Source organism: Calypte anna, chromosome 12, assembly GCF_003957555.1.
Source record: "Calypte anna isolate BGI_N300 chromosome 12, bCalAnn1_v1.p, whole genome shotgun sequence".
NCBI classification, from domain to species: domain Eukaryota; kingdom Metazoa; phylum Chordata; class Aves; order Apodiformes; family Trochilidae; genus Calypte; species Calypte anna.
The window spans coordinates 11358034-11374869 of NC_044258.1; the positions used below are offsets into that span (position 1 = coordinate 11358034).

General features: G+C 40.1%; 1 protein-coding gene across 1 annotated transcript in view; it reads right to left on the bottom strand.

Annotated features, from left to right (window-relative positions):
• Nucleotides 1-2675: 2675 nt before the first annotated feature.
• UROC1 (urocanate hydratase 1) overlaps nucleotides 2676-16836 on the bottom strand; it is a 41580-nt gene continuing 27419 nt past the window's right edge. Inside the window, exons 15-20 of the mRNA XM_008504573.2 lie at nucleotides 16350-16420; nucleotides 15318-15416; nucleotides 13546-13645; nucleotides 10621-10702; nucleotides 5038-5137; nucleotides 2676-3057 (exon numbers count right to left, since the gene is read on the bottom strand). Of these exons, the coding sequence (XP_008502795.2) occupies nucleotides 2917-3057; nucleotides 5038-5137; nucleotides 10621-10702; nucleotides 13546-13645; nucleotides 15318-15416; nucleotides 16350-16420 (593 nt within the window). The 3' untranslated portion in view covers nucleotides 2676-2916. The remainder of the gene's footprint in view (nucleotides 3058-5037; nucleotides 5138-10620; nucleotides 10703-13545; nucleotides 13646-15317; nucleotides 15417-16349; nucleotides 16421-16836) is intronic.

Below are 16836 nucleotides of genomic sequence, written 5' to 3' on the forward strand. Positions count from 1 at the left end.
CCCAAGACTTCTTTGGGAAGATGTTCAGCTGCCTTCTGCCTTTCTAAAACATAGGTTAAAGGGCAAACGATCCTGTATTTGCCTTGAAATGACACGAGTTACTTGTGCTGTAGGACTGCCGAGCAGCCCCAGCAGATGGTGCTGTGATCCTGCCATTGGACGAATTGTTTCTCCTTTTCTCTCGGCAATTTTGCATCAAATGTGGAACAGCAAGGACGGGAGACTGCTGGCCAAGAACTCTCAGCTCCAGGAGAGATGTTGCTGATCGCCAGAAAGCTGTAGGTACACCCAGGGCTCCACTGTGCATCTTGGCAGCCACCTGTGGTGGGTTGGAAATCCCTGGGTGCTTGAGCTCAGCTTCTTCTGAAATAGCCCTTAGACTACTGCTGAATGTCTCTGGAGGGGGGTCAGTCCTGTTCTTGGCTGCCCCTGGGCTCCCTGTGGAGGTCTTTGCAGGAAAAAAAAAGGTCTGCTCAGAAGTTTATTAAGAAGTTAAGATGCACATAGGTACATCTCTGGTTGAAGGATGCCAAACCTAAAGGAGAAAGGTAAAAGGAAGAAGAAAAAAATACATAAAGCCACAAATCCCTTAGATTTGACCCAGCCTAGAGAGATCCAACAAGATCCAAACTAAGAGAGTTAACAGCTTTCATGAAACAAGCTTCATACCTTTAAAAACCACTGTAAGTACAGACATGTCCTTTGTCATCAAGGTCTTTCCTTTATCTGCAACTGGCACAAGCTTCTAGGGACAAATGCCTGTGTTTTAAGGAAAGTATTAGGTTACTTTTTAGGTTAGCCATAGAAGGAATGACTCAGCCTGTGGCAAACTCAAGATTTCAGTGCAGAAATTGTCTGACTGCATCCTCTACCTGGATCTGATCTGGTGTAATGGCTACAGATGGATGGCTTGAAGACTGCTCTGCCTGTATTACATTTGTCCAGCAGTGAGGTCAGCTACCTAAAAATGACATCAGCATCCCCACAGAAAAATAGCCCCTTCACAGTCCCAGTTTCTCTCCAAACAACTTCAGAACAGGTAAAGCAGAGGCTCAGCAGAGTTCAGAAAAGGATTCTTCACACTGGGCTTGATTATGATTTCTGTAATTTGTGAACCACCAGCTATTTCATCCCAGGCAGTAACAGGTTACTGTGCCCCCCCTCAAGGTATTGTAAATCTCAATCAGTTCACATTTGTGATGTGCTTGAGTTCTGAGGTTAAAAGACCAAAGTAGATTTAAATGTTTACACATAACTATATATACTACAAAATTAAAATAAAAAACAGTGAATAATCATAAATGTGAAAATATGACCAACTGTTCATCACTTCACTGCCTTTCTGTAACTCATTTTGCTTTACTCAGGCTACTTTGTTAAGGAAGATTTTATAATTTGAACTTCAGCTACTAGCTCTTGTGTAGTGTTCATACATTCAGGTTTTTTGTCTCCCTGCAAGCAGTCCAGAGTTATCAGCTCCCCAGGACCAGAGTGGCATTAAGCACAGGCATACTTTCAAGGCTATGCCCTCTGGTCAATAAAGCTACAAGGATCAAAACAAAGTTTTTTGGTTTTTTGTTTTGTTTTTTGTTTTTTTGTTGTTGTTGTTGTTGGGGATGTAAAGGTACACCAGTTCTAAAAAATTCAAAGCTGAATAATTCATAATATTTCTTTAACATTTTGTCTTTGGTAGATTTCATCATTAAGATCAATCTGTGGAGCATCTCTACATTCTTTAGTAAAGAAAAGCCAGTGTATTTTATGATTGCTCCTCTTATCAAAACAGTACCCTAGTGCTGTTGGGCTGTGAAGATTAGAGTGGTTTTGTACAACACCAAGATACTAGCTTTAGATCCACCCCAGTGTGGTTATTAACAATAGGTAATATGTAACATATGTCAAAGCAAAGGTTGTCAAATCTGGCTGACAACTACTCACATCTCAACCGTGTAACTTGGCAGTGCTGGCAGTTTTTTCCGTAATATAAAGAATTTCCAATCAACTGCACATTGCACTTCACAGAAGGTTCAGCTACAAGCAGATGCCAGACTCTCACTATTCATCTGGAGGCACATACTGTATGTGAACAGAGTAAAGAGCTGATTTGTGATTCAAAATAAAGGGTTTCCTTTACTTAGTACTAGAGGCAATATGGAATTGCAGAGTGTGCATCACAGCATCTAACAATTCTATAGTTTCTTGAGTCCCCAAAGTCCTGAGGAGTGCAACTCATCACACCTCATCTGCAGCAGCCAACACAGGTTTACCTTGTGGAACTCCTTTTCCTTCCAGGAGTAAAAGATACAGTGCCAAGAAGGCTGTGTGACAGGCCAGATCAAGTCCAATACCCCATGCACACAGGGGCAGGGACTGCTGATGCTCTGTGTTCATGTCTGAACGAGGTCTGTATGCAGGGGCTGTGCTTAACCTGGGACATGATAGCTCAGAATTATTTTGTACACATACACACACACATATATATATATAGATGTGCACGTAAAACATGTTCTGTAAATACATGTATATATGTATTATAAATATAATATGTATAAATATGTATAATACTATATGTATAATACTATATACTATACTATATGTATAATAATATCTATTACTATACTATATATATATATGTATAATACTATAAATACATGTATATACCTGTCAATATGGATGTGTATGAATAGTATCTTATCCCAAACATTGTTCCAAATATGCTGCTGAAAAGATTGTTCCTGACATCTGTCAGAGAGATAAAGGTTTGCTCCATTAACAGATTAAAGGGGGGGGAAAAAAAAGAACTCGCATGGAAGAGACATTTAGAAGGCTTTTATAATTTAGCCAGAGAGCAAAACGAGGTATCAAGAAAGCAACTTCAAATGTATCTGCAAGGACAACATTTCACTTGGAATACCACTAATATTTCAGGGCTTGCTCCAGGATGTTCTCATCCAGCACCTTGTGAGGGAGAGTCACCTTCAGCTTGCCATTCTCTGCCATTGCCTGGCAGATTGTTTCATAAGCAAAGTCATTGCCCGACCAGCAGCGTCTGGCGACCTGTCAGACCAGAAAATCACAGGGTGAAAAACTGTACGTGGCTCTTGCCACATCCATCTTACACAACATTTGTGCAAACACTGGCACCCAATTTCACGGCAATAAATCTCTCAGCTCTCTGCCAATTTCTAGTTTCCTTACAGATTTTTTGAAGTATTTTTATTAATAGCTGCTTGATTTTTAGGAGTGTGAACTGGAGGGACTCAGTACATTTCCATGCAGAAACATATTGTAGGGCAGGTAACACTGGTAAAGCCAAGTACCTTGTAAACTTTACAAAATTTCCTAAAAGTAATACTGGACTCTCTAAACCTAGCTCCTGCTTAGCTAACAGTCAGATCTAAGCAACTGATGTTTTTGTAGTGGGATAAATATTTTTAAAAGGAAAATGTCACTCGATGCATTTTCAAAGTGTGAAATCAAGGAGCTAAATTCTCTGCCAGCATGTAAGGATGAATTTCTACGGACAGACAGGGAACTGGTAAGTCCCTCTTTCAACAGCAAAGCTCTGCTTTCTGATCTGTGTACAAGCAAGATTCCCCAGATGAAAAAAAAGCCAAAAATTTGGTATAAAATTAAGTCCTTCCTGGTATTCAATGACTTAAAATCTCTATTATGAATTGCAAATCAGTGTCAGAAATATTCAGACTCAAAACAGTTCAAGAAAAAAACTTTGGTTCCAGTTTAGCAAAATATATATGATTAATGTAAACCTAATGAACAATTCATCCATAGCAATAACTGCTAGAAATGACCTTCCAAGTAAAAAAATCAGTTTCCCTGCCACTCAGCTTTTATTATTCCTGGCAGTATATTTTCAAGGGTACACTCCAGTTACTTTCCAGTCTTGTATATAATACAGGTAGCATTCTCAGATCATCCATTTTCAACTTGTTTGTAGAGGAGTGGAAATTTTCTTGCAATAAATCAGAGCATCAAGTATTTGTTGGGGTTTTAATGGGCTTTCTCAGATACACAGGGCTTGTTAATGGTTTGTCTTCATTACTCTACTCTCCAAATTAATACAATAATGCTCCTCATTCTTCCTTAAGAGTTTAGTAATGTGTTATTTCTGATCCAGGACAGAAGTATGTGAAAATTGTTCCTCTTCCTCTTCTTGCCCCAGTCATGCCCATAGGGAGAGAAAAAATGTTTAGGCCTAAGGCAAGAAAGAATTCTGGAATTCTCTTGAGAAGTAAAACAGAGCAGATCATGCCAGTGTTGGCAAGGAGCTGCCTCGACACGTCAGGTCCTTGGGAAGTTAAGTGACTGAAAACAGGTTTTGTCCTGTGATGAGACTGTGCACCACTATGTCCTGTTGGTTTCGGTCCTGCAAGTACTGAAAAACTTCTCTGCCACTTCAGAAGTGGGATCCTAGTCCTAAGCCCAGACAGGATCTATCTGGACACCAGTGGATGGCAAAAACTCTAATGGTAGCAAGGGCTGGCCGAGCTGGCACTGAACACACCTTTCAAGATGCCTAATCTAGAAGGAATAGAAAGACTAAAGTTCATATAATAGTTAATTATATAATGTAGACAAAAGGCAATGCCAGCATGTCTAACAAAATCATCATAAACATGCTTCCCTTTCTGCTTAAAAAAATAGTAAAACACATACTGAGATACATGGAAACTATTGGACTCCAACACAGAGAGAGTGTTCCCCACACATTACCAAGGTATTATTCAGCCTCTTTTACTGACTGAAAGTTCTTTGAGGTTGGTTGGGGAAAAAAACCTTAACAAACAACCTGTTTACTTTAGAGAAAGCACATTCTCAATCCACCTCATTAGAAGCAGTGAATAGAATGAGTCTGTTCCTGAACATAACAAGTCAGATCCCCAAAACTTCTGTCTGAGTGCTTATACTCCCATTCAGATAAAAAGAAAAGGAGCACTGAAACCTGAGTACCTAAGCAAACATAGCCCCAGAGGAAGGAAGATGTTAAAGTGAATGTATATAATGAATTTTGCTTACTCCATTGGAAACATCCCAGCTGAGCATCATCTTAGCCCGTTCTTCAGCCTCTGTAGACCCATCCAGAACAAGGCCAAATCCCCCATTGATCGCTTCACCCCTAAAACAAAAATATATGTGGAAGATAATTAAATCAAAATAATTCAAACCATTCCCATAAAATTCAGAGTGAATTTGTTCAGTTGTGCTGGGAAAAGGATGAAAGCATAGAAATGGTGCTGAATAAGAAACACTATCAGTGTTTATACTTACAAAACAAAACAAAAATACTTACAAAATATATTATACTTACAAAAAAAAAGAAATAATTTTCAGAGGAAAAGCCTAATTTCCTGCTCTGCAGCAAACCTATTCAACACTTCTTGTAATCCCCAGCTAGCGGTCAGTATCTGCTTCAACCAGGAGTGCCAAAAATGAAGCTTGTACTGCAAGTCCTGAGGACTGCAAACTATACTGGCTCTAGAAACAAGTAAAGAAAGGTGAACACCCTTGATGACCTGGGGAGTTACCTATCTCAGGATATTTTTAAAGGTTAAGATATTCATGTTCGTTACTCTAGAGTCTGCCATATAGATAAGGTCATGAAGAGGACTGCACTTACTGAAGCAGATGGATGGATCTATTTATATTCTCTCAGGACAAATGAGAGAGCGTAAGTATTTTATTTAAAAAAAGCATTAACCACCACTTAATGCACATCTGCCTCGATCATTTCAAAGACAGCCATTCATTTTGTGTGAGATACATTGATGTTTAAAGACATCAGTGCCAACTTTTCAGGAAGCAGACTTATTGGCAGAAGAAAACCAGAAATATGTTAAAACTAACAGGTTATACTTGGGAGAAATATTAGCCTGGTTTTAAAAAGAAAGGGAAAACAGTCAGAGGAAACATCTTGTCTGACTTGCTGAGTCTGCCCTGCTCAAGTTTGTTTCATTACATATGGTGAATAGTGCTGAATGCAGTTGGAGAATTATCTGTTTCTGTAGATCTGTGAGAGTTCTGGCATTCCATGTAACTCAGCACCAGCAGCACGTTAGGGACAGGCAGATCACACAACAGCACACGCTATGAAAGACAAATAATGGAAATCCACGAAGGCTGGGTTTCTTCCTCTGTGTTTTACAGTTAATGCAATGAATAAGTTTACAAAATTCACATAGAACAACATCAGACATATCCATGAGTCAGACAGGAGTTGGGTGTGTTCCAGTCCAGGAACAAATAATTTCTTACTGTGGATTTTCCATCTGTAATTTGAGCTCCCCAGAAACGGGAAACTGAGGCTGTATTGGAGCCTGATGTCTGCTTTGAACTAGAACTCACATTTCCTCAGTTTCAATGTAATTATGACATTAATTCCCTTTCACTTGTTATCCACACTGCCTGGGTGCTAGGTAGGACCCCATCTCACAGTTGAGCAAGGTAGAGTTTTTAGAGTTCTAGACCATGGTACCATTCTGTGAATTCCCTCTACCTTATCATTATTAGATGTATCATTATTACAAATACATTTTCTGTTGAAAAAGAGTTTTCTTGAAACTGACAGTTCTCACAGCAGAGGATGAATGGGAATGAATCAGTTTCTTATCTTTAGCAGGAAAATTTGAAACAGTCATGCTTTCAATTAAGATGTTTGAATATTGTAAGATCTGAATCTTCAAAATAAAACGTTTCTTTTTTATTGACAGTCAGCACTTTTCAGCATGGGTTGAAAATTTAATTCCCAGGATATTTTACTATGTGAAATCTTTCACTATTCCTGCTCTTAGTCTCATTTGGGGATCAAAAAAAACCATACAAACATCTGAACTTCTTGAAAATTGTACTTTTTGAATTGCTCATGTTGTTACTATCTCCCCCCAAAAGAAGGAATCAGACTGGATAACAACAGTACAAATCTAATTATATCAAGACCAGGGCCATTTGCCTCATCAAACTCTGCTGCTTCTGTGTGCAGAGACCAAATTAGCAATATTCTTTACTGAGAAATAACCAAGCTAGAGGACACCTATGAACATCAGTGATGCAGAGTAATTGGGGTGATAGTGCATGCACACCTCAAGGCACTGTAGTGGCAATATCAGACAGTAAGAAGATCAGACCTCTGGACCAGTGCTTTATAAAGATATTCCACATGGGAACATCGTGTTCTTTCAGTGGCAAAGATTCCCCCTGTGCACAGCATCCCAAAGAGCATCCTTTGAAGCTTAGGCATGAATAGTGAGCATCAGAATGATCTCACTTGCAATCCATAAATTCAGGGCCTCTCCATTGATTTCAATGTTGTTACACCAGTGTAATTTGGAATCACTTATCAGAATCTGTTCTACTGTCTAAAAATCACTCATAAATTAAATTCCAATGTTTGTTAGGATGGATTTACCAGCAAAACCTCTCACTTTTAAAGGGGAGCTCTGTGCCTTCATTAGCACTGGGTCACATTTTCAGGTAATTAAAGAAACATGTGCCATTTTGACCTAAGCTACCTCCTATAAATTCCAGATGTTTTCTCCTAAGGTGATCAAAGAAAACAAGGCCTCTCTCACAGTCAAGATGTCACACTGTTGACAGAGCAGTTCAATTCTTAAATTGCTCTGCCTTTTTTGTTACTAGAAGTTACTCAGGCTCTGTGCTAACATACATTCAAAATGAATAACATTCATTTGCTGTAATTACAGTCAAGACTATGTTAATCTTAAATCCCTCCAACACCACATGTGATGCAGATTACAGTTAAATAAATATTAATCCTGCTTTTTCCATTTGCCCTTCAGGACTGTAGCACAGAAAAATCCAAGCAGGTAAATGGCACTTCTGCAGTCTTGTAGGGAAGATGGAACAGACCTGTCAGCAATTCCAGGCAAGCCCAGTCTCCACAGGGGGGAATGGCAGCTGAACACAGTGCAGTTTCCATCTCTGAATTCCCTAACAGAAATTCATCACTGACAATTTGATTTCTCTCTTATCACAGGCATATCTGTTAATAAATAAATACCAGCTGATGACAAGAAGATTTTGTCGGGCACATGGAGATTTCTTTATTGCAAAGTCAGCTCAATTTTTAGCTCTCTAGAACTAAAATCTAAAGGGAGTGGAACATCTCCCTTATGAGGAAAGGCTGAGGGAGCTGGGTCTCTTTAGTTTGGAGAAAAGGAGACTGAGGGGTGACCTCATCAATGTTTTCAAATATGTAAGGGGTGAGTGTCAGGGAGATGGAGTTAGGCTTTTCTCAGTGGTGACCAGTGATAGGACAAGGGGTAATGGGTGTAAATTGGAGCACAGGAGGTTCAAGTTGAATATTCGAAAAAATTTTTTTCCTGTAAGGGTGACAGAGCCCTGGAACAGGCTGCCCAGGGGGGTCGTGGAGTCTCCTTCACTGGAGACATTCAAAACCCGCCTGGACACGTTCCTATGCGAAGTGCTCTAGGTGGCCCTGCTCTGGCAGGGGGGGTTGGACTAGATGATCTTTCGAGGTCCCTTCCAACCCCTAGGATTCTATGATTCTATGACATGTCTAAAATCTTCCAGGGAAAGAAAGTAATTTGTTATGGATGAGAGGTTTTTTTGCTTTGTTTATTACCTTTAAATTATTCCTTTCTTTATCCTTAGAAGGCAAAGATGGGCAGCCCTTTAACTAGCCAGGGTGGTGCTGTGATTAGTTAAGCTGAGCAGAGCTACCCATACTGCTCTGAATTTTGGGGCCTCCTCAGACCACTGCATCTAATGACATGAGACATCTGAGTCTCAGCATGAAGGCTTTTGCAGAGACAGACCTAATTTTCAGGCTCCACATTCTTCATTGAAGCACAGTAATTTAATCACAGAGGGCTGTGATGGCTCCTGAGAACAACATGAGCAGATACTGTTCCTCAGTGACAATTCATTGAGCAGCCATAGGAAATGTCAAAAAGGATAACCAAACCCTGTTCTTTCACTGATAACTTGATTTTTAGTGAATAGCCACATTTGCTAATTTTCTGATGCATCACTTTAACAACAGTACCTCTGCTCTGCTTTGGGGAAGAGCTTCATTTTAATGAGGTCACTACACCTATCAATTAAAGAAATTCCAGCACGGACAGTGCCAGTTTTCCAGAAGTTAGGACAGTCTCATCATTCAGCCAGTCTCTCCCTGAATTGCTAACAGGGCTAGAAACATGCAGGAGGGATAGATGTGCATAGGGAATATGATCAGTTGTACCTGTCGAATGAAGCATCATCAATGCACAGACTATTCAAAGAATAAGCAGTTATTTTAGCAAGTCTAAATCATAATTATAATCAAAATATTCTAAATATATAGTGGAAAGTTATTTTCTTTGCTTGCTTTTTGCAAGCAGATATTTTAAAAGGCTAAACTAAGCTAAGGCAATTCAGACAGAACTAGCCTGCTGATGTCTCTGGAGTCTGAGACAGAGATGCCCAGAGTAAGAAGATATTCTGGGATGCATTTTCCATTCAGAGTTATGGAATTTGTGATTAAAATCCTGGCCATGGTGCTTGTTATAACTGAAATAGTAAAGGCAAAATATCACCCCATGTTTCTAGTCCCTCAAAAAGCTTTCTTGTCCCACTGTTAAATTCTGCTCTCATGTACACTCAGTTCAGTAGATACTTCCCTAGAATCAAAGGAATTAGAGTACAAGAGAGGGAATTCTCCATTTGATTTGAAGGGATATTTTCTAGATACAAATTCAGATGAGCAACAATTAAGTATGTTCTAATGTCTCTAAGGATAACATCTGCTACAAGCTCTTTGGCTTGCTGTCCTCAAAATGCTCCAGAGCTGGACGGAAGAGGCAAGTGGGAGGGTTCACTGCAGTGCTTAATAGAGGGTTGTGACCCTATTGACTGGGGACACCACCAAATGAAGGCATGGCTGTAACAGAGACAGGCTTTGCTGGACTAACCTGGTTATAAACCTTTGGCAATCCAAAGTAAACCTTTAGGAGTGTATAATCCATATACAATACTTCTTTCATTCTGCTTCTCAGTTTAGGCATCTCTCAGTCCTGCATCCTATGTGGTGTTCAACTCAGTCCTTACTTGGCTGTGGTCTTTTACCCTCCCATGCATTAACAAGGGGAGAAAGACTGGGGGGGTTGCTGGCACCTGAGCTGGTTTGTATCAATAACCTCTCATTGCACTTTAGCACATGAACATTTATATTGGGGTCCTAAGGTCACAGATTTAAATGCAGCTTAAGGGGAAACCTAAACATAACCTATCCAGAAACACTTTGGTTGTGGATGTATGAAGACAAATTTGAAAGCAGAATCCATTCAAAAAGACAGCAGTCCTGTTTTGGCAAGTTAAGTTCTTCAAACTGTGTCGTGGCCAATGTTAAAAAAACTTTTTCTAGATATATGGGCATTAATAAAAAGCCTCATTCCACACCACACTTTACCATATGACACTTTATCTTTGTCTCCAAACCCATCCTTGCCACGATCACAACATAGTACCACTCCCGTAATGCATCTTTTCTACAATTACCCTCTTGTCTCTCCTCCCCACAACATGCACAGTGGTGCTAACAGGATTCAGAACCCAACTTTAGAAACAGGAATAAGTTCTTACCAGCCAACTCCACCACCATTGTGCAATGCAACCCAAGTGGCTCCTCGGAATGAATCTCCTACAAAGTTCTGCACAGCCATGTCTAGGAGAAGAGGAGAAGTGTTATGGCTCTGACATTCTCTATTCAACATTTTGTTGTCCTGCTCACTCCTTCCAGTAACCCCCTGATTTTGGCTTTGTGATGGCAGTGTTGGGGGCAGGGTTTACTCACTGCTTCTCTCACAGACACACACTGAACATCTCACTCTTGGAAGAAACACACAAGAGAGATTTTCCTCCCAGTCTTTACCCCTACACAATTTCACAGTGGTTTGTGAGGACCCTGACACTTTCTGCATTTGTGATCCAATTCCAGGAGCTGGAGAAACCACCACTCCTCAGCTGGGAGATACATCCTCAGGGTGGAGAGAAATACAAAACCCCTCCTTTAGGATGCCTTAGTCATGGAAGAACAGGCTGGACACACCTGGGGGGACACCTGGAAAACTACACATTTGGCAGTTCTCAGAAGCCTCAAGTATCTTCAGCTCAGCCTGCAGTGTGAATTCAGCCCTGTGCTGAAAGCCAGTCTAAAGATAAAGAGCTGTATTTTGGGAACAAAGCTGGGGGGAAAGTAATATTGGCCTCTGGACATGAAGGAATTTTACCCTGAACATGAACAGCTGAAATTACACAGAAGGTGGGTTTGGTTTGGTTTTTTAAATAGTTTAGCAGACAAATGTAATTTGACTTATGTCAAATGCCTCATTTCCACTGAGATGTTCACTGGAATTTTGTATATTCACTACAATTTGTGCTAAGGCACATACCCAGAGAGGTGGAAATAGATATACGTAGAGAATAAGTGGGCAAAATCTATTGAAAACCTTTGTCAAGATTGAATTCAGGACAGATTTAATTATCACTTGCTATGCTTTTAACACCAAAAAGTAAGAGGCAAGCAGCAATATCCCCACCAGCCACATTTCCAAACCCACATTTGTTACGTGTCTGAGGGAAAAATTAGTTTACTTGAGCACTTATCTATGTTAAATCCTGTCAAAAGCCCCATTATGACATCTTTTACCTGGCATTATGTCACTTTAACAACCCAATTATCATAATTACAGTGCTGTCAAGAGGAAATGGGAGAGATCAAAACCACCATATGCTAAAATGTACAGATTTCTTCCTCTGCCACTAGCATTATAGGAGTGGAGGTTGGACAAGGAGCATGGCAAGTGGACTAATGACATAGTAACATGCTAGTCCTTGGCTTCAATAAAGGTCACTAACTGTGCAAATGTCTGTGCTGAAATAAACTTTGCAGACCAACTCTGACCCCTGTTTACCAAGGATCAGGCTGAGGAACTTACTGTAAAACAAAATGAATCAGACAAACACCCTGGAAAATTCCTGTGTGCTAGAGAGGAGACAATTTCACCTGAACCAGCTCAAATGTAGTGTTAAAACAACAGGAAAAAAGTGAGAAAGGAAGAGTTAAGGTGTTCTTTCATTACCTCCAGTGGCTCATTTGGTAAAACAGAACTAGACCTGGTTTCAAAGACCAGTGAAATCAGTGGTCAACAGGCTTTAGATAAGCCCTTGGAGAAGGAAATGGTCCATGGCAATCAAAAAATACAAAGAAAAGTACACAGCATGATGAGCAATGAGGGTTTTGCAAGCCTTGCTTCTATTGCTTTGCTCTGAGGACATTGCCTTAGGTTTCCTTATGTTGCTCATCACTTTAAGGGAGACATCACTTTGGATTCCTCTTCTCTGTGCAGCTGCACTATTTTCTCACAGCTTATTAGGACTGAACATTATTGGAGGCATCTAACCATCTGCCCTATTATAACCAGCCAGTGTACTCAAAAAGTGTTGAATTGGGACTGATAGACACAGCTAAAAGCCTTATTTCATCAGGAAATCCAGTTAAGATAGAAGGGAACTTTTCTCCTTAAAATTGATCCATAATTTTGTTCCATTATAAAGTTCCATAATGGAAGCAATTCAGTATGCTCAGCTACCTCTATCATAATTTCTCCTTCTACAGGAGCTTGCATCCTCCAATCTCAAGCCACTTTGTGACTGTCAGTTCATGACATGCAGAAACACTGCTGGGCTAAAGCCATTATCATAATTTCCACTTTATGGATGGAAAATTGAGGAAGATTTAGGTTAAAAATTGCTTAGTGTTTCACTTAGTGTTTCACACATTTTTTTCAGGTCTCCAGTCTGATTTTCTTTGGTTTATTGTTCTGAAGCAGCATTTCACAAATTTAAAAGCAGAGTCTAGCTAGCTCAGGCCAGATGAGCAGAGTTAAAGGCTCCTTTTATACAGCAAACCTACATGGTTTGTCCACAGTCACACTGTAAGTGAGCAGCAAAAGCCTTGGAGTCTAATTCAGTATTCCTGACTTCCATTCCTGTTTTTTCACTATCAAAATTTGTTCCCCTAAGACCAGAAAAGCTCCTTCCAGAAGGCAGACTGCTTTCTTGAGTCCAAAGGCAAGGAAGTGAAAGCAGCTGCGAATCTTTTTGCTTCAAGCAAAACACTGTTAGAGACCTGACTTTGATTTTGTGGATCACAAGGAAACACAGCTGTAATTCTGCTCAAATCACCTCTTCGAAACTGTGAAGTGCAAAATTAAAATCAAACAGAAGATACAGGTCCTGATACAGACTGCTCTTCATTTACATTCAGGTAAATCTGGTGCATCCTCATTGAATTTTCAGCTTTGTTCTGGATCTCTCCTATTTAACTAGCTCTACATTCATGTGTGTTGTACTATTAAATCCCATAAAGCTCCTCAGGAAATCTGATTAATTTGGATTAAAGGGTTAAACAAAAACATTTTTTAAATGTTGCACAAGAGTCAAATTTCTCTTTTAAAGCAATTTCCTTGTTTGCCCAGACAGACAAGCTGCATTTGCTCTGCTGACCTGCACAAAAGGCTGATCCATCATAAATGTTCGACGTTTCTCTGTAAGGACTGTCAGTCCCACTCACATCATGGTGATCTCTGCTGAGGACTACTGGAGCCTGTAAAAGCCAAGGACAAGAAAATAGAATCCTTCATGGATTGTCAATGTTAGCAGGGGTGATAATTTGCTGAATTCAATACATTACATCAAACTTCAGCTTTGTCCCCTCTCCCAAACCCCCTCTGTCTGCTACTTATTAGAAAACAGTTGTTCACATAATGCTCATGAAAGCCACCATCCTTTCATAACTAAGAACAAGAGTTTGTTTTTATGCCAATGGCATCCATCAAAGCAAGACAAGGAGAAGAGGAGAATCAGTAAGATTATTTCATCCGATCATTTCTTTGCTGAAATTTCAGACATTTCAGTATGTAAAAATACAAAAATGGTTCTTCTTCATGTGGGAAGTGAAAATTATCAGTAAGAAGTTTAGGACTTTTTCGTTCTTTTGGAAGACTTCAAGAGCAGAAATGACTTAGCAATGGAAATCAGTGATTTCATAAAGCTTGAACAAGTCCAGTCCTGACCTGGGATTTAACTGATGGTAAGAATCTAGACCAGCTTGCAGGTCTTCATTATCATCTGCAACACACTAGGTTTGCACAAGAATAACTCACTCTTGGCATGCTGTGCTCTGGAATTAGCTGGCTCTGTTTTATGTTGGCAGTGAATTAGAAAATCATTGAAAATAGACATCAGCAGCCAGCTTGCAAGAGGAGGAATGGAGATTTGTAGAAAAGGAAGCAACAAAATCCAAAGGGCCTGGGAGTCCGACCTTGTCAGTCATAGCTGCAAGGGTGTGCTCTGTCTGGTCAGGTTTATTTTTTTGAGCTAGCAGTGACGTTCATTTTGAATCAACAGCATTTAAAATATTTTAACAAGCATTTTCTGAGTTGCAATAAATAGACCTTTCCTAGATGGAATCCATTCTAGGTTTTATTTGAGTTTTCCTCTTTAAAAATGGCAATTGTAAGTCAGCTATAAAAAAAAGATGGAGATGAATGACTGACAATGTCTTGGTCAGGAGCTGCTGTACACACAGCAAGTAACAGGTATAGTTACTGATGCTTTCAGGATTTTGGTTCCTCCAGGATGTCACATTGTAAATCTACCTAAAACACTCAAAGAACTTAGAGAATACATATACAATCTTGCCCATAGTATGTGCTTTTACTACCACCACAAACGGTCAGTGAGATTTTACCCAGACAAGTAAAATATTACTCATTATGCATGAGAGTAGCCACGTTAAGCCTAATGAGTTTCTCCATACACATTTACAATGCAAATGAAAATGGACAGCAGAACTTGCTCTGGCCATAATATGGCTGAAAATGAGGGACAAAGGGTAAAAAGCACTGGGGAAAGACAGAGTTTGGTGTTACTTCTGAAGTCTGGGGTATTGCTAAGGAGTTACTACCCATGCCTTGTGTTTTCAGGAAATTGCAGCATGGTTTGTTGTGCTTGTAGGTGCCCAAATAGAAAATAAGGCAGATTCCCAACATGAAATAAAAAGTAGCATATTTCAGAGTTTCTAAACCTGTCCTTCTTGTACTATTGCAGGCAGAGAGGAGGGCTGAGCTTTACTACATGCTAACAGAAAACTCGTACCATGTAACCAGCAGGCTCTCCTGCTCTCACTGGTTGAAGCTTTCTTCTTCCCCACCTGCCACCCCAGTGTCAGATGTTAAACACAATTACTGGACCATATTAAGACAAAAAAGACAAACCTTAATCCTTCCTTTGGAAATTGCTCGATTAATAGCCACAGCTATAGACACACGACCCCTCTGATCAGAATATAAGATTCTAGCTTGGGAGCCAACAACCTGGAAAATAAAAATGACAGAGTGATAAGGTTTGCTGTGCAACTGGCTTATCTTCAGGCCCCAGATAAATGGAGTCACAGGAGTGACCCTTTCCCTTCTGTAGGAGAAAGTGCAGATTATTTCTTCATGAACATACAGCTTTCAGAAAAAAAGAAATTAAAATCTCTCTTTGAAGTGAGTTTTATCTCCACTCACACAATCACTGAGATGTTTTTCTGTATTCATCTGCTACTGTCCAATAAATTCCACTTTTTAAGTCTACCTGATTGCTAGTCTATAATCCCCCTGTCAATAAATCCCTTACCAACAGCTAAGAAGCAGAGGTTTGGAACTGGTGACAGTAGGCTGGAAAGGAAGGAGAAATCTGGAGAAAAAATATGGCAAAGAACATCTGTCCTGCACAACTATTCTCCTCTCCAGCTTTCACCCCTGGCTTCCAGATGAGAAGAGCACGTGTAAGTTCTAGTGTTACCAGTTAACTTCACAATGAGAGCAAGCCTGCCCTAAAAGAAAACCAAAGGATGGATCAGTGCCATCCTGCTTCCCACAGTTCAAAAGGATGGCAGTTCTTTGGCCTCATCACCTGTTCCAAAAAGAGTACTGGGAACTGCAGACCTGAATAGGTTGGTCCAAAGCAACGCCAGGGAGGACACTTTGAATAGCACTTGGAAAGAAAGGTGCTCAGCTATCAATGGGGTGGAGGGTGAATCATGGACATGTTTTATTCTAGATGTAAGCCTGGATGAATTATTTGAACATTTGCAGATGAAGGTATGAAAGGAAAGAACTTCTTCAGTTCACCCTAGAACTCTGAGAGGTTTAAGTTATCAGCCCTGGGAGTTACACACCTATTCCTTCTTTTCACTACAACATCCAGAAACTACATTCTGGCCCAGGAGTGGTGGCACAGGCTGAAGGAGGTTGTGCACTTACCAAGCTGTGCCTGCCAGCTTCTCGAATCCAGCGGATGTTGTCGTGGTACTGCTGCTTCACAGATGTGCTCACTTGCAAGAGAAAGCAAGAAAGAAAAGAGGTTCTGGAAATGAATGCATCATGTTCTAAATTTAATTCATCTCACAGTACTAGAAAGTCAAATTTTACTCTCAGATGCAAGCACGCATATAAGAAACACTGTATAGAATCCTCTGGGCAGCTGATGCACTGACCAGTACCATGTATTTAGAGGGAGGTACAAGATGTCACCCAGGACACAGCTGGAACAGAAACCACCATGCAAATTTTTAGAAGCTAAATTAAACCTTGAAATATGGGTTACACATACTGCTCATTTTTGGTCACCGGGCTTGCTGCCTACTAAAATGCTCAGTCCCTTTCAGAGCCTTTGCTAAATTATTAGCTTTAACAAACTCCATGACATTGGGTGCTACAGTCCAATCTTCCATCAGTTAGGAAATGAGTA